Raw genomic sequence first — 23,634 nt, 5'->3', positions numbered from 1 at the left:
TCAGCTCGATTTTCAACTCGCTTTTGAAAGTTAACAAACAGTCTCTGGTGATCTCTCGATAGCGTGTTGCAAATGCTGAGACTAATAGCTGAGAATCTCTTGGTTTGCTTGATTCAAGGTCTATCCTTGACAAGACTTCCTTTGATCTGATGTGACGTCATGACATTCCTGCGGCTTTGACCGTGACGTCATGACATTCCTGCGGCTTTGACCGTGACGTCATGTCATGACGTTCCTGCGCCTTTTCCACGCATGCGCATAGAATATCATGACGCCGCATCATGACGTCATCACGTTTTTGTTTTCTGAAATGCTTTTCAAATTTCCTTGCAAATGAATCCAAGAACTGCAATATTGGGAGTTATCGAGGTTACATCAAAGGAGAATGGAAGAGCAGATTATAGGAAGTGTATGATATTTAAAAAAAAAAAAAAACATCTGATAAAAACATGAAGGCGACTGAAAGATTGATAAAACATTTGAAAAGTTCCATTAATTATTAGAATAATTTGTAGTGATACTGAAAATATAATGCTTGTGTTAATTTTTAATGTAACTTAATGTGAATCCACCCACGTTTCATTATTTATTCACCTGTATTCACGAGCGTTTTCGTGCCCAATGCGTCAGGAGCGTCACAAACACACTTTATGTCATTTCGTGAGAACAGAGAGAATCCGTCAGGTGTCTGCGTTAGAGGCTGAGACCAGCAGAGTCAATCCACTCCTCTCATCCAGTGGAAGCACATCTGGGCTCTCCGCGTCATGACGCACAGACAGTTTGGTGAATCCTGTTGAGAGTTTTCACTCAGAGAGAAAACGAATCGTCTGTTACGTGCAGAGTTTCAAATATGAAAACAACAGCTCAAATATGCTGCCAAGAATAGATAATGACTCTTTTTAAATGAATTCACCCTGACATGTTGGAGATCCGATGGTCACCATGTTTCCTGTGCGTAATAAGGCAAGATATCATGTGTCATCATAATGTGTGTGGGGTGGATTTGTGGAATGGGTTGGGTGATAGGTTGAAGCGGAGCACAAATATAAATCACTTTAAAAAGCTATACAAAAAAGATATTTTTGGGAGGTATATGGTTGAGGAAGAGTTGTGAGAAGGGTTGGTTTATATCTACTTTTTAACTCCGGATGGATATGTGGGTTGTAAATAAACTTGGGATGCTGTTCATATATTTAATTTGGAATGTAAATAAATCTGGGATAGTTTATATATTATATTATATTATATTATATTATATTATATTATCATTCTATGATATATGATTTATTAGAGGAGAAGTGAGAAAGGGGTAGGGAAATATAAGTTTTACTTCTACCTATACTCATTTTCGGACACTATTACTCTTGTTTTGTTTGTTATTATTTTGTATCTGTTTTTATTTATTTTATTTTCGAAATAAAGTCTTTCATTCATTCACTCATTCATTCATAATAATCCATACAATAACCATCCGCAGTTAAATACCACCGTAGAGCTTTAAATATAATGAAAGTAAAATTTAAATGTGCTGTAGTTTTTTGCCTGTTGTTTTTTTTCCTTAAATCATAATGAAAAGTTTACTTTAGTTAGATTTGACTGTTTTACCTGCAAACACAATTGCTCCCGATTCGAGGAGGAAATAGTCGCCTCTTTAATATTCACGTTGCAACATTAATGTGATCCTTGAAATGATCTACAAAAAGATTATGATTTTAAAAATAACACTGTTTTGTTTCTGCTATAAAATTTAACCCAATCTGTAACATTTAAAGTGGAATCATGTGTGTCGAGTCACCAAGACACCAGATGAACCTCAGTGCAGCCAGCAGACTCCAGAAGGATAGGAGCTGCTTCTGAGGACAGACAGGATGGACCTGATGACCCATCATTATTAACATGTTAAATAAAACAAAACAAAGTAATACGCCTATTCATTTTATGCCTGTTTGTCTATGCTTTTATTTACTTTTCAGTTTTGCATGTATCATATTTTCCCATCAGGTGAACCAATTAAAAAAATCGAAGGATTACATTTTTCTTTGAAGATTACATCCAAGTAATTTAAGAAATCCAGGATGGTCAAAAGAAAAACAAACTACTTAAATATCCTGAAATGAATGTCTGCCTTCACATCAGCTAAAAGTTTAGAGGAGCTGCAACTGGTCAAAGCTAAATAATAGCTAAAAAACAGCATATTTCTACACTTATAACAGTCTATTCCAAAACCAACTAAAAATAGGCTCTGGAAAAAAGAGTATCCATCCATCCATCCATCCATCCATCCATCCAATCACTGTGCAATATCATATTTCCACCTGTGCAATTGTGTTAATAGTCTGTTTATTGTCAATACTGTATATACTGTTCCTAGTTTTAATATTTCCTCTTGTTTATATTGTTCCTATTTTTATATTTCCTTCTATTTAAATTGTTCATATTTTTTATTATTGTATATTATTATTATATTTTATGTCTACTTTTGTTTTGCTTTTTTTTTTTACTGTGTTGTATTTTGCTTTTTGCTTTCACTGATGCTACTTGTTTCTGCACTATCCCCTTTGCTGCTGTACACTGAACATTTCCCCACTGTGAGACTAATAAAGGAATATCTTATTTCATCTTATCTTATCCACAGGAGCCTTTATGCTGAATTGACACACTCTGTTTTACTTGCAATTATGTTCGCAAGTAAAACAGTCAAATTTAACTAAAGTAAACTTTTCATTATGATTTAAGGGGGAAAAAAACATGCAAAAAACTAGAGCACATTTAAATGTTACTTTCATTATATCTAAAGCTCTACGGTGGTATTTAACTGCGGATGGTTATTGTATGGATTATTATGATGACAAATGATATCGAGCATTATTACGCAAACATGGTGACCATCGGATCTCCAACATGTCAGGGTGAATTCATTTAAAAAGAGTCATTATCCGTTCTTGGCAGCATATTTGAGCTGTTGTTTTTCATATGTGGTATATAAGCCTATATATTTTAAGCATGTATGTTTATGATATCTTTATGTAAATAGTTTCCTTTTTCACAGCCGTCTTATTTAGTTATTATATTTAGTTAGCCTGACAAACGGTCATGATCGGACAACGGACGGTGTATTCGTTTGACGCGCTCCTCGCCTTTCGGGACCGAGTAGCAGCGCCACCGAAGGATTTACCTGCTGAGATACGGCGACACAGACGGGGATCAAGAGCCGGTGTGATCGTGAGGGGGAGGAGGGAGAAGGAGAGGAGGAGATTTAAACCCGTCCTGCCTTCAGTGATCATGGGCAATGTGAGATCTCTGGCCAACAAGACGGACGAGCTAGCAGCCCTGGTGAAAGACCAACGGGAATACCGAGAGTCCAGTGTGCTGTGCTTTACGGAGACATGGTTGAAGGGGATTATACCAGACTGCTTAGTGGAACCGGAAGGCTTCACGGTGGTGCGAGCTGACAGAGACAAACAGAGCGGTAAAAAGAAAGGCGGAGGGCTTGCTGTCTTTGTTAACTCCAGATGGTGTAATCCCAGACACATCACCGTAAAGGAGCGCATCTGTACCCCGGACATTGAGCTGCTGGCTGTGAGTTTGAGGCCATATTATCTGCCTCGAGAGTTCTCACACTGCATCATAGGCTGTTTTCGAAACCGCATACTGCATACTACTGAGGAGCGCAGTATGCAGTATACAGTACATACTGTATACTGCGTTCCTCAGTAGTATGCAGTATGTGACAGTTAAAGTGATGTATTTAGCAGTATGCTAGACGAGGCTTAAGCCTTCAAACCAGCTCTTAAAGCACAGGACAAAAAAAACTAACTTGTACCACTATTACAATATTATCAAAAAATACAACTTTGATTTTGTTGTTTATGTTGTGCTTGTTTACTTTATAAGATACTGCAGGTTTAAACTATTTATTCTGACAGCTCATAAAGAAGTCCGACAAACAGGATCATCAACGAGGAGAGACGGGAAATATAAAACATTCATCCACAACGTTTACTTTACTCAAACTGCTTTTTCAGTTACAGCAACAGGACTGATCTCCCTCCAGATATTAGAGACATGTTAAAAAAGTGTCATGTTGTCTCATCAGGAACCTCTCTGCCCCGTCAGAAGCTGCTCTTTCCCTCTCCTCTTCTCTCTCGTCTTCATCTCCTCTCATCTTCTCTCGCCACTCTGCTGCTCTGCAGCCGCTCTGTGAGCGTCACTGGCCGGCTCTCCAGCGAGCTACGCCCGCGGGTGATTGTGGAGCTTTTTAACTCGAAAAAAGGCAAATAAACACAGGTTCCTGTTAATTTATAATGGACATCTGTGTTGTGATATTTAAACAAACTATCCGTCAACAAGGAAATCAAAGCCTCTCGTCTACAGACCGGTCTCTAGAGAGCTCCAGCAGCTCATAGCGGTCTCTGAGCGTGACTACCCGGCTTGCTGGCAGCGACCCGGGCAGGCGCTCGCTGGCTGTCACGGTATTCTGTGGAGCTTCTAAACTCCGACAACGGTGGAACAAATGTTCGATTCGCCATCTAACTTCGTAAAACTGCCGATATTAATAATCTACACAGTTGATTTCTCGCCTCAAAAACTTTCAGAAGTGAATTTAGTGTTGAAATGGCTACAGAAAACGTAAAAAAAGAGCAGCTTTTGGCTGCTGTTTTTATACCCGTAGCCTGTGCTGTTCCGCCGCTTTGCATTGTGGGATACAGTAGGCGAGATAGACTGGTCCGATGCATACTGGAGAATTTTTCCAAATCAGTACGTCATCCGGGTATTTCTGGCATACTGGAGATTTTGCTTTTGTTCGCATACTGCATACTACATACTACATTTTGGCCAAATCAGTACGTACTACTAGTATAGTATGCGGTTTCGAAAACAGCCACAGTAACTGTTTACATTCAACCGAGTGCTGTGGCGGCGCAGGCGAGTGACGTCATCCACTCCACCGTCGCGGGATTACAGACGAGGCACCCCAGCGCATTCATCATTGTAAATGGTGATTTTAACCATGTGAGGGTCTCCAGAGCCCTGTCGAACTTCACCCAGTATGTGACCTGTAACACCAGACACAATAAGACCCTGGACCTGCTGTATGCCAACATTAAGGAGGCATACAGCGCCACTGTTCTCCCCCCCTTGGCGGTTCAGACCACAACCTCATCAGGCTTGTGCCAACATACAAGCCTGTTGTCAGGAGGCAGCCCGCCACCACCAGGACTGTTCAACAGTGGTCAGTGGAAGTTGAGGAGGAGCTGAGGGAGTGTTACGGGTCAACAGACTGGGAGTTGTTTGACAGGGTCCACGGTGAGGACATCGATGGACTCTCCCACTGCATCACAGACTACATCAGGTTCTGTGAGGAAAGCATCGTACCCACCAAAAAGGTACGCTGCTTTCCTAACAACAAGCCCTGGATCAATGGGGACATTTAAGCCCTGTTGAACAGGAAGAAGAGGGCGTTCATGGCCGGGGACATTGAGGGGGCCAAGGTTGTCCAGAAGGAGCTGAAGAAGGAGCTGAGGGCGGCCAAGGACACCTACAAAGACAGACTGGAGGGGAGACTACAGGCCGACAGCTCCAGGGAGGTGTGGGGGGGGGGTTCAGGAAGATAACTGGCTACAAACAGTCGAGCCCTGGTGTTGAGGGGACCCAGGAACATGCAAATGAGCTAAACCTGTTTTTCAACAGGTTTGACCAACCAACCCCCATGAGCTCAGCAGGACAGCCTGGGTCCTCACTCACCAACACCAGTGCCCCCCCCTCCACACCTCTCCTTCCCCTCCTCCTCCCCCCCCTTCCACACCTCTCCTCCTCCCCCCAGCACCCATCCCCAGGAGGCAGCAGCAGCTTGCCCCCCCCATACCTACCCTGAGGAGCACATCCACAGCATGTCCTTTGCACCTGGAGACATTGCAACATCCACCCTGATCATCACAAGGGGCCAGGTGAGAAAGCAGCTCTCAAAGATCAGCGTGAACAAGGCCAGGGGACCAGACAACATCAACCCCAGGGTGCTCAAGGCGTGTGCTGGGGAGCTGGCAGCAGCGTTCCAGCACCTCTTCAGCCTCTCCCTGAGGCTGAAGAAGGTTCCCCAGCTCTGGAAGACCTCCTGCATCGTCCCGGTGGCCAAGAAGGGACACCCCAGCACCCCCAATGACTACAGGCCAGTTGCTCTGACGTCACACGTCATGAAGATCTTTGAGAGACTGGTTCTGCAGCACCTCAAGCCCCTTGTGAGCGACTTCCGGGACCCCCTGCAGTTTGCATACCAGGAAAACATCGGTGTGGATGATGCCATCACCTACATGCTCCACAGAGCCTACACTCACCTGGAGAGGCCGCACAGCTCTGTAAGAATATTGTTCTTTGACTTCTCCAGTGCCTTCAACACCATCCTGCCACCCCGGCTAGCTGAGAAGCTCTCAGTGATGCAGGTAGATCATGGCCTGGTGGCCTGGATTACGGACTACCTCACCAGCAGACCACAGTATGTCAGACTGCAGGGCAGCCTGTCAGATGTGCTGGTGAGCAACACCGGCGCCCCCCAAGGAACTGTGCTGTCTCCCTTCCTGTTCACCACCTACACCTCCGACTTTCGCTTCCACTCGGGTACATGCCACCTACAGAAGTTCTCCGATGACTCCTCCATCGTCAGCTGCATCACAGATGACAACGAGGAGGAGTACAGAGCCCTGGTGGAGAACTTCATAGGGTGGTGTGATAACAATCACCTCCAGCTCAACATTGGAAAGACCAAGGAGCTGGTGGTGGACTTCCGGCGGAGCACGAGGCCCCCAACTCCCATCACCATCCGAGGGGAGGAGGTGGAGGTGGTGGACACCTACAAGTTCCTGGGAGTACATATGAACAGTAGACTTGACTGGACTGATAACACCGAGGCCCTCTACAGGAAGGGACAGAGCAAACTGTTCTTCCTGAGGAGGCTCAGGTCTTTTAATGTATGCAATAGGCTGCTGCAGATGTTTTACCAGTCTGTAGTAGCCAGTGTTCTCTTTTTTGCTGTGGTATGTTGGGGGGGTAACATGAACACAAGGGATGCCAACAGACTGAACAGGCTGGTGAGGAGGGCTGGCTCTGTGGTTGGATCTGAGCTGGACGGTCTGGAGGTGGTGGCAGAGGGCAGGATGAGGAGGAAGCTGGACGCTATCCTGGAAAACCCCTTCCACCCCCTCCATGATGAGCTAGTCAAGATGAGGAGCACCTTCAGCCACAGACTCATCCCTCCTCGGCACAACACAAAGCGCCTGGGTCAGTCCTTCATGCTGGTAGCCATCAGGCTCCACAACCAAGGCTGACCCCTATATGACAACTATTAGGACTTTTAAGAAATTTAAACATGCACTATCTGGCGCACTTTACACTCACTTTACACTATACATCCTATATACCACTTTATTGCTGACTGCACATATGTACATATTACATTTATTTATTTCTTTATTTATTGTACATACTACATTTATTTATTTATTGACGGACTGTACACACTATGTTCACCCATTCACTCTGTATCTTTTATATCTCTATTATTGTCTTTAGAATTTTTGTATACCTTTACCTCTCCTGTGATTCACTCTGTTTGCTGATGTTGCTGCTTTGACACCTGAATTTCCCTCCAGGGATTAATAAAGGTCCATCTTATCTTATCTTATTAAGTGACATTAAGAAGTAACACTAGCATTCTTTTTCAGTATCACTACAAATTATTCTAATAAATTAATGCAACTTGTCGAATGTTTTATCAATCTTTCAGTCGCCTTCATGTTTTTATCAGATTTTTTTTTTTTTAAATGTCATACACTTCCTATAATCTGCTCGTCCATTCTCCTTTTATGTAACCTCGATAACTCCCAATATTGCTGTTCTTGGATTCATTTGCAAGGAAATTTGAAAAGCATTTCAGAAAACAAAAACGTGATGACGTCATGATGCGGCGTCATGATATTCTATGCGCATGCGTGGAAAAGGCGCAGGAACGTCATGACATGACGTCAGAAAGCAGCAGGAATGTCATGACGTCACATCAGATCAAAGGAAGTCTTGTCAAGGATAGACCTTGAATCAAGCAAACCAAGGGATTCTCAGCTATTAGTCTCAGCATTTGCAACACGCTATCGAGAGATCACCAGAGACTGTTTGTTAACTGTCAAAAGCGAGTTGAAAATTGAGCTGAGAGAGGAAGTCACTGCACTAACACACATTCACTCACCAACAATCATTTGTTTTACATCAAGAGCCGGTATTTTATTTCCCCGCTCTGTAGTCTTGCTTTCAAATTCAGGAACCTGCGATTTGAGGAATTATGAGGAGAACAGTGGAGTCTCGAGATAAATCCAACAAGGCTGAGATGGAAGAATCACGTTGCCCCAATGTGTCAGAGGTGCCTCAACTGGATCCAAAAGGGTTACATGGCCAATCTAAACCGAAGACACATGCTGAGTACTTAGCTCAGAAAGACAGAAATGAGCTGTTAGAGAAGATAGACGAACTTCAACACCGGACCCAGGCGATGCGGGTTATGATCAAAAACCTAACGGCAGAAGTGCAGGATCGTGAAAAAAGAGGGGACAATCTGAAAGAGCAGAATAAGACCATTCGTGAGGAACTGGCCCAGTTTGAATCTCATATACTCCAAAAACAGGCCGAGATAAAGAATCTGCTGGAAGAACTTCAAGGAGCTCAGGAAAAGGGGAAAATTACAGCTGACGAGAACCAGCGCCTGATTGGGAAGGTGGCCCACCTTGAAAATCTGAGAGAAGGAGAGGTTGGACGTCAGGCAGCAATGTCTGATCTTCAGGAACTCATCAGTGTTAAAGATGAGGAAATCCAGAACCTGACTTATGCTGGAGAAAAGTTGAAACGCTCACAGCATGAGCTTCAGAAAAGGGAAGTCTCTCTGACTGAGCAGAACAGGACGTCCAGCAATGAGCTTGCTCGACTTGAGTCTCTGGCAGCAAAACTAAATGAGGAGAAGAGAAACCTGCAGACAGCTGAACGGGATCTTCGGATCCAAGCGGAGGTGGATAACGAACAAATCTACAAAATGGAGGAGCACATAACGAACCAAACCAGGCAAATCGCTTATAATCAGGAACAGTTAAATGACTATCACATCCTAACAACTGATCTGAAGCAAAAGGTCGCTGATCTTACAGACCAGCTAGAGGCGAAGACAGAGGAGGAGATACTAGCTGGCGTTGAGCAGCCGAGAGATGAGATTTTATTTGAGACGACATTGGACGATCAGAGCGATGGCACCTGCGATGCCGCTACAACTGGGGATCAGAGCGATGGCATCTTCTATGATAGTACATCTGACGATCAGAGCCATGACAGTGTTTGGGAGACTACATCTGAGGATCAGAGTGATGAGTGCCTCCCAGAGAAACCAGCTTCTGTGTTTTGGACCAAGAGTTTCTGGTGGAACACTGCTAAAGTTGTAGGTGTGTCACTTGCCATGGTCGTTGTGGGTATAGGTGCCTATAACGCCTATTTCTGATGGACTATGCCTTTAACAAGCTACTGCCCTTCTGCCACCACATTGTACCTCCTCCCGCCTAAACTAGAATCCCTACAAACTACAACTCCACTTTAAATCCTAACAACAGGTTCATTTATAGATATAGATTATGAATGTGATAAACATAATTTATATTTATAAATGAATGGGCACGGTGGTGCAGTGGTGAGCACTGTCACCTCACAGGAGGCGTGCCTTTCTGTGTGTAGTTTGCATGTTCTCTCCGTGTCTTCATGGTTTTTCTCCGGGTTCTCCGGTTTTCTCCCACAGTCCAAAGACATGCAGCCCAGGAGTGAGTGTGAATCATGACCTCTCACCTAGCGTGAGCTGTGAAGGCTCATACTGGGTGAGAGGTATGGGTGGCTGTGGCTCAGGAGGCAGAGAGGATCGTCTGCTAATCGTGAAGATTGTTTTTTTCGATCCCCGACTCCCACAGTCTGCATGTCGAAGTGTCTTTGCATGGGCAAGATACTGAACCTGAAATTGTTCCGAAGGCTGTGCCATCGATATGTGTAAATGAGATTTTTGTGTGAATATTTAAAAATAAAATGTTTTGAATTGAATCTATAAAATGTATTATAAATATATATATATATATATATATACACACACACAATTTAATTTGTTTAAATCAGTGTAAGTACATTACAATAAAGAAAACATCACAGACAATCCATGATGTGTTGATCAATATGTATAAAAATGCATTCATAAAACTGAATTAAAAATATATATTTTCTTTTGTTCTGATAAATTGCACAGCCCACTTGGACACTTTGTAGTGTAGTCAAAGAAGTCTCCTGCACACTCGAGGGGAACCTCCACCAATCATGCACTGGCATCACTGGTCTAACCATATTCACTGGTAACATCTAATTGTTCAACAGCAATGAAAATGTGGAAACATTGTGGAGCACAATGTAGAACAAGTCAAAAATACAGGAACATATAAAATTAGACTGGTGTCCATGGGTCTATTGCCCCAGTGCATGCTGGGAGGGTTCCAACACATCTAACTCATGTAACTGCAATCACATGATCAACACTCAGCCAATCATATGAACACTGATCATGGTTTCAACCCTCTACTCTGTGTGCCTTTATTTCAGAATAAGAGCACACTGAGCACACAAGATCACTTCATTAACAAATCAATCTTCAAACTGTGTTCAAGGAACCTTCCTTCCTTGAAAATAATGCCACCATTAAAAGCACTCTTACAGGCCTCACTCCATCGGAAGTGACTCCCTTCATCTGCGAGCTGATGCAAAGGGCAAGCAATGTCTGCAAAACCTTTTACAAAATGCCTACAATATGGTTAGCCCTCTGAAGCTCTGAACCTGCCATCACCCCCTCAGCAAAAACGACATGCCCGAGGTTCAGGACTAGTGTAGAAAAACAAGTTACACTCGGACAGTTTAACTTTAAGACTGGCATCCCCTGTGTCAGTCTCATGTAAGGTCAAGTGAGTCCTGCCTAGGTCGGTCTCCCCCTGACTAAACACAGATGTGGCGGTGCAGTAACTGTCTTATTGCTTTAAGCCTCCGTTTCCACCCCAAACTGCAAAAGCAATTCTCAAGTATAGATCTCAAGTATAGTAATAGATGATTTATAATCAATATCCAAGCTTAAATCTTTCCAACACCAGTTTTACTGGACAAATTCTATGTATTACCTTGAAAGACACTTAAGTTTGTTATTGATACTGTATTTATCACAAATTTTCCAAGCTTTCTTCAACTGTATGTCCTCAAATAAAGAAGACCAAAAGAAACATAATTGAGTGTGTTCCTAATATGTTTTTTAGAGCACTTCTCTCTCACTGTATTAGTACCTCCATTTTAAATATTTTCCTCACAATCTTCTGAAATGAAAGGTTGATCAACAGTACCAGGGTTTTGTAAAAGTATAAGGAGATTTTCTAGCAGTACCCTCATCCCCCAGTCCCCATCAACGGCACAGCGGTGGAGAGGGTGGACACCTTTAAATACCTGGGTGTCAACATCAATAAGAACTTGAAATGGGTCACCCACACCACTGCTGTAGTCTGGAAGGCCCAGCAGAGACTGTACGCTCTGATGCACTTAAGGACTTTTAGACTGAAACCACAAATCTTTAGGGACTTCTACCATAGAGAGCCTCCTGACAGACTGCTTCACCACCTGGTACGGCAACTGCACCAACGTGGACCGTAAGACGCCGTGGAAGAGTGGTGCGCTCGGCCCAACACATCACCGGGTGCGAGCTGCCCAGCCTGCAGGAGCTGTACACCCAGCGGTGCCTCAGGAGTGGTGTTCGGGGTCAGTGGGACCCGTTTTCAATGTTTACTAAAAGAAAAATGATGTGATTCATTATTTTGTTCAACCTCAGACTCATTGGCCTTGGCTCATTTTCTATGAAGAACATTCAAAAGAACACATGTTTCAATGACTGCACACTGTACACCCCCCTACACAATTATATTACTATTTGATGTTCGGGTCCTCTGGACTCCCGAGGGAGATAAATGTGTGGAAATTGCAGGTGCTGTGTACAGTACAGTGTATGTGTGTGTGTGTGTGTGTGTGTGTGTGTGCGTGCGTGTGTTTGTGTGTGTGTTTGTTTCTATTTGTGTGTGAGTTTTGTCTTTCTGCTCCTGCTGTTCCCGCATGAGGTTGTTACATTTCAAGCACCGACACCTGTCTGCTCCCACTTTCCCGCACATTTTACCCTCTGTCTTACGGGAACTAGTCTATATTTTCTCACACTATATCCCAGCTGTGAATTGGCTGTGTGGCTCCTTATCACAATCGATCAAGATGGTGAAAAGACTCTCTGCTCAGAAGGCTTTAGACATGATTTTAGAAGAGAAAGAACTTTTGGAAGATGAAGAGGAAGAGTTTTCAGAATATTAGGATCACTTTTTTTTGTCAATTCAGAGTCTGACAATGAGTATGAAGAAGAGGATGAGACTGACCATCAGGCAGCACCAAAAACGAGCCCCTCAGCAGCCAGCAAGTGGAGAAATATGGATGTCAAAAAATGCAACACACACACAGTAAAACTCTGTCCCTCATATATCGTATAAGCTGGCATGAATAGGCTATGTGTTCAATGGGGTTCGTGTTGTGTAGACCAGGGGTTCTCAACCTTTTGCAACTGAAGGCACACTTGTGATTGTCAAAACATTTCCGAGGCACACCTTTCGTGTTGACAGAGAGGGATATTGGTTCTCAACCAATGTTGAGAACCAGTGAATTTCTAATTAAGTTCAAAGAAATAAACATCAATAAAAACATTGTTTCATTTATATTTGTTCAAGATAAAGTTTTTTTTCACCCATATCTTCATTATAATTGATTTTTATTTTTTATTACATTTTATCACAAAAAACAAATAGCACTTTTGTTCATAAATAATATCCTACAGAAGTAAATGGCATATATTAACCATGTGCTGTCTATATTGCTTGTAATTGGGATAAAGTAAAGTAAACATCTGTTAAGTATTTTTACATAAATTGTTATGGCTGTATTGATTTGAAACCCCAATAATGGGGTGGGTCCAACCGACCGGCGGACATTGGCTGAGTAACAAAAACATGAAGGACAACACCCACCCCCCCACAACAGCCTGTTCTCCCTCCTGCCCCCAGGACTCTCACCAGCAGACTGAGGAACAGTTTTTTCCCCCCGAGGCCGTCAGACTTTTAAATAGATAATTCATACGACACCTTCTCACACAAAAAGTGCAATAAACAAGTGCAATACCTCAATCATATATCTTATACTGTATATACTGTATATGTTCTTAATATGCCTTGTACAAAGTATTTCTTATATATGTACATTCTTACTTCCTGATATGTATATATCCCCTGACACATTTCGTGTTTTTTTTTTCATTGACTTGATTTTGTGCAGTTTTATATATGTGCAAATAAATAAATAAATATATGTTCTTAATATGCCTTGTACAAAGTATTTCCTTTTATAATTGTAATATAACTTATTATTTTTAAAGGAGCTTCCAAGCAAAAAGCCTTTCACACGATTGTACTTGTATAATCAGCGTGACAATAAACATTTAGAATCTTGAATCTTGAATCTTGAATCAGTATGTATCTTTTCAGACGCACTGAGCTGTAATTTATGTCGTCACTTCCTGAGAGCCTGCTAGCTGGTTGGAGACGTGTAACCATGGTAACCTGTGCCAACCTCATGTGACCAAAACTGCTTTTTTGTGAGAATCAAAGTGTAAACTAATTCAAATAGACATTAAACCTAGCAAAGTTAAATCTTACACTTAGAGTTAAATTGAAGCGTTATTGATGTAACAGAGCTGTCCGTCACCGTCTGTTATGAACGTTGTCATCACTACCGCATGGCAAAAAAATTTAGTTATTGAGTTTGTTCTTAAATGTGACTTTCAGATTGAAAAATTGCCAGTCAAACTGTCCCTATTTCACAAACAAGTTTTGTTATGCTGGAAACTCATGTACACACACAATTTCACCCCCACACCAAACCCCCATCTGGAACAACAGATTTGGGTTATGTAATGGTAAATCTCTCTACTTACAGCATTGGATGGATAAAAATATGTGGTCAATAATGCATCTAATGAATGATCAGGGATACTTGCTGTTCTGGGAAAGCTTCTGCTCAAAATATAATATAGTTTGCACACATGCCCAGTATAATAAAGTGATAAACTCAAACAAATTGTTACGTAATCACCTGACCAACATACTGTACCCAATACGATCAAACAGAAACCACATCATCCAACTATTTTCAGACTAAGACATTAAGAAATGGAGATCTAAATACATCACTTACCCTGTAAGCCCCAAGACAAAAGAAGTCCATTTCAAAGTAATGTCTAATATTTATCCATCTAATGAATTGCTAAGAGATTTAATGTTGATCACAATAACTGCAATTTTTGTGAGACTGAGATTGAAACTACTGATCATCTGTTTTTCCACTGTATATATTCTCTGTCATTCTGGGAAGATTTGCAGGACTGGCTGTCAACCAAAATCCAACTACTTGCTCCTCTCACAAGAGAAAATATTGTGTTTGGTATCAACATGAAGGACATTAAGAGTGACTTGATATTGAAAAATCTGATACTGCTGGCAAATTTTTTCATCCATGCATCCAAACGGATGAAAAAGAAACCTCTATTTTCCGTTTTCAAAAGCAACCTTGTGGACAATCATCTCAGTGCTTTAAGACTAATGAACATGCAAAGTGTCTCCTCAGAGCTCATGAAGAACTGAACATATATGATGATGACCCCTAGAGTTACTATGGAAGAGTGCAGTCTTATTATTTATTTATTTATTTATGCATTTCTTTTTTTGTTCCTTTAATTATTTTCTACCCTCTTTTATTTTTGTTATTATATTATTTTTTTTATAATTTAAGTTATCTTTCCTATCCAATTGTGCCTTGTATGTTAGAAGTATTGAGTTTAGATTGTAATGCCTTAATGTTTGTAAATGAATTATCTTCATTAAAAAAACAAAACTGTAATATTTCACCAGAAATAGTATGCAATATATAAAAAATATCTAACATACTGTGTTGTTGTACTAAATAGCATATTAGTGTGGAATTTCGGACTCAACCTTAATGGTTGTTTATACAGTAGCTGAGAGGAAGTAAACTTGAAGCTGTTTCCCTGGCAACAGCATGGCAATGAAAACAGACATATTGACTGTAGGGAAAGCACAGGTGTGTCAGGTATGCTAGGAAAGTGCGGTTTTTAATAGGACAAATTTACGTACAAAAGTGCCATGTCTTATATATATAGAGAGTCCTTGTTGTCAGACAGAATCGGAGTAAATTATTGTCCATATCTTATAAAAGACTGGACAAAATGACCCAACTGAACGGTCAAGTGTCATTCCTGAATCACCTGGTAAGTGACACTATTACATTTACTCAATATGATAATTTAACCTTTGTAATATCAATACCTTACAGCCATATCATGTTATGATGTAATATATTTGAGTGAATTTTATGCAGTTTCAAGACTAGTATCTAACGTTGTGCTAATGTTATGATAGTTACAGGAGGGTTAGCATGTTAGCATGCAGTTAGCTTCCCGATTCGGCGCCAGTAATCTGAAGAGATATGAATTTCACTTTAAAATAGGAAATAAATAAAAAACACAACATTTTTATTTATGTAAAATGATCTTTGCTTGGTGTGAAAAGGCAGCTGGTCTGAGTTTTAGTGATGTGTAGGTTACGAACGAGCCGGTTCAAAGAGCCGGCTCTTTTAAGTGAACGATAAGAGCCGGCTCTTTTAAGTGAACGATAAGAGCCGGCTCTTTTAAGTGAACGATAAGAGCTCCCGTCTGAGAGCTGTTTTTTTCTTTTTTCTTTACTTAATTCAAGGCAGAATGACAGGACAATCTTCTCCGCGCCACGGTCACTCCATGCACTGACTGTGAATGTTGTGTTAATGACGTCCGTGCCACCAATCAGGTGATGACAGACAAGGATCATACACTATCAAGCAGGGAGGGCGGCGCGCTGACGGTCTACAGAGCAGGAGGGAGAGGAGGAGAGAAAGAGAGAGGGGTGCGGTGCGCGAATAGCAGATGAGATGAGTGACAGTCGGAAACGAAGCAGCATGTAAAATTATGGTATTCTGGAAATTATAAGGATTAGTATAATTATATTGAATAATTTAAAGGGACTATTTGTAACTTTCAGAAATGCTTGTTAACAGCAACACCTGTTGCCGTGAAGTCAACGAAAGTCAGCATCGGGCTCGCGTTGCCTCGCTCTAAATAGACATGAGCGAGCATCGCTCAAAACAGTGAGGTGACACATGTCAGCTAAAACCACAATATTATTCTATATTTCAGCTGCTTGGCAGTAATGTTAGCTGACCAGACGAAGGTCTCTCCATGAATCAATGCTGATCCTGGTGTTGGCTTTTCCTGCTGACTGAAGCAGGAAGAGAAACGTTATCGTCTCCGAGCGCGCCCGCAGGGAGACACCGGCACCCGGTCGGAGACGGTAAAGTTTCTCTTCCTGCCTCAGCCCCGCTGATAACGTTTCTCGCTGCGGAGATATATATATATATATATATATATATATATATATATGTATATATATATATATGTTTTGCAATGCTTGTATTGCATGTCACCTGGTTGTATTCATGCAAATATCAGCCACTCCCATCTGTTTACCTTTAGTTTGATCGTGGCTGGATTAAATTCAGAATGATAAGGAGATGAATGACAAATATGGAAAGCAAAGGAGAGTGGTTTATAAATATTTTTTACGATTCTATAACTTTACCGCAATACTGTAGTTGGGGCGGCTGATGCTCAGGGGATAGAGCGCGTCGTCCTTTTAATCACAAGGTTGCCGGTTTGATCCCCAGCTCCGACTGTCCGCATGTCGAAGTGTCCTTGAGTGAAACACTGAACCCCAAGTTGCTCCCCGGTTGCTTCACAGCAGCTCAATGCTCCTAAGAATGCTCAGGATGGGTTAAATACAGAGGTCAAATCTCATGTGTGTACCTGTATGAATGTATGAATGTGACGATTGTAATAAAGTTTAGGTTGTAACCTGTTTGTGTTTTTGCTGGTGTGCTTCCAGAGAGCGCTGTCTGCTGCCTCTACAGATGGCTCTGGAGGCTAAAAACACCAAACTGGGACAGGCGGCGCTGACTGGAATGCAGGTACTGAAACATACAGCAGAACGGTCAAGATTATTTAGCTTCCAACCTTTTTATTTGATACTTGACTCCTTAATTTTGTTGATCTGGTTCTGCATTGAATCTGTGGTTTGCATCGACTTATTTTAAAAGAAGAAATATTAGATTTTATAAATGAAAATCAATACAATGCATCCTGGTTCAACTCAATACACTCAAAGGTTTTGTTGCTACAATGCTGGCTTTTATGACTCTGCTGTTACACATGTTTTAGTATTTAACATTAACCTATAGTTACCACTACAGTCTCACTTTAAACCTCCCCGGACATCAGACGTTTTACCACTTAGACAGGCTGCAAACACTGAAAAATTGTGAAATTTAAAAATGAAAATTGCAAATTACACTACTCTGCAAACAAGTGCAATTTTTTTGTTGTGTAGTGGTACTACAGAAAATGAGGTATTGTGAGTTTTTATACAGCATCTGTGGTCTGCTCCTTGAACCTCTCTTCCCTCTGTGTTTGTCCCATCAGAAGCTCCTATGTGAGGACAGGTTTGTGGGTGGAGTTGGCGTGGAGGTGGAGATGGAGGTCCTGGAGAAACAGCTGCTCAGCCAGATGTTGGAGGCCATCAGAGTCACCCCATCCCTCCATGAAGACCTGCAGGTGGAGGTCATGAAGGTAAAAACTGGAGATGTGCCAACACTGTTTTGCTCCCAATTCCTCATCTTAGTTACTAAATAAATTCTATATATAGAATATGAACTGGTATGTATTTTATAAATGTTTATTTTTATTGTTCCGCACCATATCGCACTGTGCACACTCTGTCTGCAGTAGGCCTACATTAAAATGAGTAAATGCATATAAATATGCTTGGCAGCTGAATAGCTCTGTGAAGAACACTTTGCCTGCACTGCAGCTTTTTCATTGATGGTTTCCTGTAATTTGGCCTCTTCAGAAAAAAGTCACCTCATGTTGCTTTGTGTCTTTTCTAGCTTTTATGTTCAACTTAATTAGGACTAACTTTGTCACAGTGTTTATGATTTGGTTACGTTAATTAAAGTCCTTTTCCCTGAGCTGTTAAAGTTATCTCTCCCATTTTATAAAGAACGATAGACACATTCATCACCGACCTCACTCTATTTCAGAAAGTATAAACCAGTGTTTCTGTCACCTGTGTGCAGGTCCTGCTGTGTATCACCTACTCACCAAACTTTGACATTAATGGAGACTCCATCCTCCGGATCGCTGAGGTAGGACAGCCCGAGTCTCTTTGAAGCACATCAGATATTTTACATTTTACATGTAACATGTAACTTTCTTTTTGCTTCAGCAAAACTAATCAGCAATATGCACAAATGAATATTTTAGATTCCTTGTTCAGCTGCTGTTGGGAATGTTGGAGCCAGCTGTGTTTGAGAAATAGCCGAGGGTTTATCCATTTAGGTTTCTGTTTGTTTTCATCATAGATGTGATGTGACTGTTTGCATCCCCCAAATGACTTATTTTATGTGATTAGACGGACTAGATAGACTAAACTAATTAGTGAAATAAATCTCATTTATTATATTTTCACGCCGTCCCTGGTTCGTCCAAAAGTAACCCAAGAGGCGTTGGTCGCTGATGCAGAGGGGCACTGACCAAGCGGTGGTATTTGAAGAGTTAAGAGTGAGAATGCGTTGACTCTGTACTTCTTCCCTTAAACCGCCCTCCGGTTTACCTCGGTAAGGATTTGTGGTGTTGAACAATCCCTCTTGGACTTAGCAGTGTTGACCAAATAATAATCAATCCCAGCATTTGCAGTTGAGCCAAATCCTCACGACATTTAGCCAATCATTGTAAAATTAAAAGAATGCTTTCAAATCACTGATACTGACAACAAGAGATCCTGTTGGGACTGAGCGTTGTGTGTGTCTTTGTATGTGTGTTTGTGTGTGTGTGTGTGTGTGTGTGTGTGCATTTACTGCCTGAATGTGCAGAGTGAGCCACTAACACTCCTGCTGTTTCCCTTCCCACTGGGACCATGTGTGCTCAAAACATACCATACTCTCCGGATACTGCAAGGCACTTTTGATAAAAGCATCCACTGAAAAACACAGGTTATATATGGCTATCTCTCAGTTTTACCTTCCACAGCGTTTACTCTGTGACCTTCTAATCTGGATGGAAGATCCCCCTCCTCCCATCTCATTAGCCTTGTAACCGCGGTAACCTGTGACGCCATGGAAACCTCCCTTAAATCTCCCTGAGAGTTCAGTGCGTCATGACCTGATCTGCTTTTGTGACTCAGACATAAGAACGATCACACACACTGACGGATGTAATCGTGTTTGTTTGCAGGTGTGCATCGAGACCTACGTGTCCAGCTGTCACCAACGCAGCATCAACACGGCGGTGCGAGCCACTCTGAGCCAGATACTGGGAGACCTGACGCTGCAGCTGCGACACAGACAAGAGGTCACACACTCATGCAAAACACACACACAATACAGTAGTTACAGATAATGACACACTCATACAACATATACAGCTGTGTGCACACCTGTGAACTAAGGGTGGGAATCACAGCAGAAGTGTAAATATAATGTTATTGCACCATATCAATTGCTGCACTCTGGAGCACAGGATGACTAGTTCATGAAGCCTGGGACATTACAGGATTCACAGAAGAAGACTTGAAATCTCAGCAGTAGTGCTGAAACCAACAGTTGAAACCATTTGTGCCCAAAGACTGTATTTAGTATGATAAGAAAAAAATGCCACAACATTAGTTCTGATTGGTCAAATGTCTTGAAATTTGGTACGGACATACTTTGAGCGAGTATCTAACAGTACAACTTTAAAAATTTTAGATCACATGAAAAATTAAGCTTTTATTAATAGTCAAAGTCAGAATTTTAGAATTGTATTTTTTTGAAAATGAGGAAAAAACGCTGTAAATGTTTTCCATATTATATGTTATTTTACACTGCATAAGTGTGCATATCTTTCATATTCAACTTGTTATGAGTTCATAGATACCAAATACTTGATTGTTCTCCTTGTAGTTTCTGAGATACAGCCATTATCTTATCATACTATCATCTTGTCTCTCGGCACATGGGACTATTGTTTTTTCCTACAATTTAAGGAGGATATATGGAGTCTATGGAAAAAAAACAGTAGTCCCATCATGTGCCCAAAGACTAGATATAGTATGATCAGAATTTGAAATTTGATTTTGAATCTGATTTTGAAAATGTCTCCACAATTTGTGCTGAGGCAAGCCCAGACTAGAGACACTTCCACTAGAGGCAATTAAAGATTTCAGTTTTGGGCACAAATGGGTTAATTGGTTAGATAATCAACATGAAATTGAATCTACAGTTTTGATGAATTTGTAATTTTTAAGACAAAATACGAAACATTCTGTTTTCCAGCTCCTCAATTGTTTTATATTGTAAATTGTCCTTCAAAACTCCCAAATATCTCAAAGTTTTGGGTGAAAAGAGTCAAACATTTTGAAGATGTCACTTTGGGCTCTGTAAAATTGTCTTGGGCATATTTCAAAATGCTTCCAAGTTATGATATGTTTTAGCAAAGAGACAGTAAAGTATTACTGATTGCATCTTTAATCACAGGTGTAATGCGGAGTCATTAGATAAACAATACCGGCTCAGTGTTTTGAAATCTATATTGTAGACCAGAGTATGATTAACAACAGTGAAACTATTTGCAGTATATTTTTATTCCCCAGTACGGGACTTAAACCACCCACCCAAACTGTAACAATAACACTCTCAGCTCGAGTGACATCACTCTGTCACACACACCATCCCATTTGTGTTGACACAAATCCTCCAAAAGACCCACTGACAGTAAACACGGCTCCTGTTGTGTGCTCCTCCACAGGGTGCAGATGGAGACGAAGTGACTGCGCCGCCGCTGCACAGAAGAGGTACGTCATTACCGGCGCTATCCGTCACCTCATCAGCTCTCCTCATCAGCTCTAGGGCTCTAATCACCTCTGTTGTATAATTATGCAAATGATGCACTCAGTGGTGCTTTTATTATGTACTGTACACCTGTACAATCTACTATACTATACAGTCACACCCACGCAAACAGTTTAGATGGATGGAGACCAACAGGTTCTCAAAGACAATATTGATTTACTTTAATTATTACAAAGAAATGAGGAGGTGAGAGAGAGTAAAGTGAGACATCACTTTATGTACATATTGAATAAAGATAAAGTAGCTGCACTGGGGGTGTTTTTTTGTGCAGTTAATTTGCACGTACATATATATATATATATATATATTTAAACTGTTGCTTTTGTCATGAATACTTTCACTAGGGCTGCTCTCTTTTAGTAGATTATTATTTGATATTACTAATCGGTCGTTTAGGCTTTCGTTGATTTTTCCGAGCATTTTTTTCATGCTGAATGACTGTTTTCCAAGAAATGTACGAGTAAACACAAGATTTAAAGTGGTGCTTTTGTTTGATTCTATGAGGAGAAACTCAGCTTTAAAGATCTGTCGAACCAATCAATAAGTCGACAAAATCATATGAGTGTTAGTCGACTAAGAATTTCATTGGTCAGGGTCAGCCCTAACTTTCTCACAGAAAGTATTACACGGTGAAAAGCGGCTTACTTTTTTACGGAACAAGGACGATTTTCTGAGCTTTCACACCACGAAATAAAGACCTCAACCAATCACGTTGAGTTGCGCCTATATTTACAAAACAAAATTGAGGCAAACTTTATTACTCATTTCAACCTTGACAAAGGCAGCGCAGACCAGATCCACTCTTTCTGTTCTGACCTTTCACAGTAAAAGCCCTAGACATATAATATTCGCAGGCGAGTATTTTGCATCTTCGTGTCGTTTATTGATCACAAACCCAGTGTGTAAAGGCCTTTGTTGTGTGTTTGCAGATATTTCTCCTACCAGCCAGGCTCTGTGTGAAGATGTGGTGACGGTTCTGACAGTTTTCTGTGAAAAACTGGAGTCAGTGGACAGGTAACACTGCAGTTTTTTGTATTACTTGATGTAATATTCTTTCTTCTGTTGTTGTAGTATTGTAGCTTCACATATCTCTAGGAGTCTCAGTTACCTCAGAGGGATTTGATTAGAATTGGCTGTGTGGCAGACCAACATTTAAAGAAACAAAAACCCTCGCTGATCAAGGTGTCAACAGACTGTTTGTTAGCTGCTGTACTGGAACAATGATTAACACTCTGCTCTGACTATCACTGTTAATGCTAGTTAGTTTTATGTAAACCTCTTTAAAAATAATAAAGTCTAATGTGTAATTTGTTCCCCTGAATCAGTGATAACCAGCTCCTGCAGCTCCTGCAGCTCCTCTACCTGGAGTGCGTCCTCTCCATGCTCAGCAGCTGTCCTCCCACAATGCACCTGTCCAGAGGTTTCACCGACCTTGTATGGTAAGACATGTAACTGCTCTATAATCCTATATATATATATATATATATATATATATATATATATATATATATATATATATATATATATATATGAAATGGTGACAATGATCTAATTAAAATGTTTAGGAGATGCTTTACGTAAAATTTTTGGGAGCCTTTTACTTCTACTAGATTTCTTCAATAATGTTGTGTTTTATGTCATACCTACTTTTTATGTCTTTATTAATCCCTCAACTCACCTTTTTTGTAGGTTAAAACACTCTAATGTATTTATAATCCTAACAACCTCTGATATTCCTCCACCCAGGAAGCAGCTGTGTCCGTCCCTCGTGGCGATCATGGGAAATCCTGTCAACGACAAAACAATCGCTTCCCACCACGGCTACTCGGGGGCGCCAGACCGTCTCTCAGACCGACTCAGTCTAGGTAACTGGATTTAATCACTGGGGCGTCCGTACTCCAGACATCACGAAAGAAACACATTTCGACAGTTTAAAAGTTTGTGTTTAATGTTCAATTGTAAGATTTAAACAGCTACTAAGATCAGTAACGAAGTGTCCTTTATCATTCCGATGCTTGTGCTGTTGTGGCGCTGATCGGCCAGCCTTTTATCCTACTAGAGCCAAGTCAAAGATTGTAAAGATATAAGCAGTTGCAGGTACTAAGACTCATGTCAACATTGTAGTTTCTGCTTTGGAACAAGCCAATTTAACCTAATTAGAGGTTAAATAATTAAACAGGTTGACAGTCTCTGTCCATTTTGAACAAAGAAGTCAGAAAGTGGTTGTTTTTTTCATCTTAAAGGTACAGCGCAAAACCATGGTAACGCCATTCGCCTCGCTCAGAGGCCATCCTCACTATGATAACACTACTTTAGGAGCAACGAAAGTTAGACCCCGGCTGGTGATAGCAGGGTTTAGCGGTGTGTGGCTCACGTTACCGCAGTTTCACAAGTGTGTCGGAGAACTACGGTGGCCTT

General features: G+C 41.2%; 2 protein-coding genes across 2 annotated transcripts in view; both read left to right on the top strand.

Moving 5' to 3' along the window:
* The first annotated feature begins 8,083 nt into the window (after positions 1–8,083).
* LOC141773555 (brefeldin A-inhibited guanine nucleotide-exchange protein 3-like) overlaps positions 8,084–23,634 on the top strand; it is a 34,775-nt gene continuing 19,224 nt past the window's right edge. Inside the window, 11 exon segments of the mRNA XM_074645399.1 lie at positions 8,084–8,747; positions 8,778–9,494; positions 11,489–11,709; positions 17,122–17,241; positions 17,753–17,899; positions 18,406–18,474; positions 19,562–19,678; positions 21,113–21,158; positions 22,146–22,230; positions 22,542–22,655; positions 22,963–23,081. Coding sequence (XP_074501500.1) covers positions 8,327–8,747; positions 8,778–9,494; positions 11,489–11,709; positions 17,122–17,241; positions 17,753–17,899; positions 18,406–18,474; positions 19,562–19,678; positions 21,113–21,158; positions 22,146–22,230; positions 22,542–22,655; positions 22,963–23,081 — 2,176 coding nt within the window. The 5' untranslated portion in view covers positions 8,084–8,326.
* arfgef3 (ARFGEF family member 3) overlaps positions 15,233–23,634 on the top strand; it is a 110,962-nt gene continuing 102,560 nt past the window's right edge. The window contains exon 1 of the mRNA XM_074647046.1: positions 15,233–15,358. The gene's annotated coding sequence lies outside the window, so the exon portion shown is untranslated. The remainder of the gene's footprint in view (positions 15,359–23,634) is intronic.

This window comes from Sebastes fasciatus, chromosome 9, assembly GCF_043250625.1.
Source record: "Sebastes fasciatus isolate fSebFas1 chromosome 9, fSebFas1.pri, whole genome shotgun sequence".
Taxonomy (NCBI): domain Eukaryota; kingdom Metazoa; phylum Chordata; class Actinopteri; order Perciformes; family Sebastidae; genus Sebastes; species Sebastes fasciatus.
This window is presented reverse-complemented; position numbering and strand designations above follow the sequence as displayed.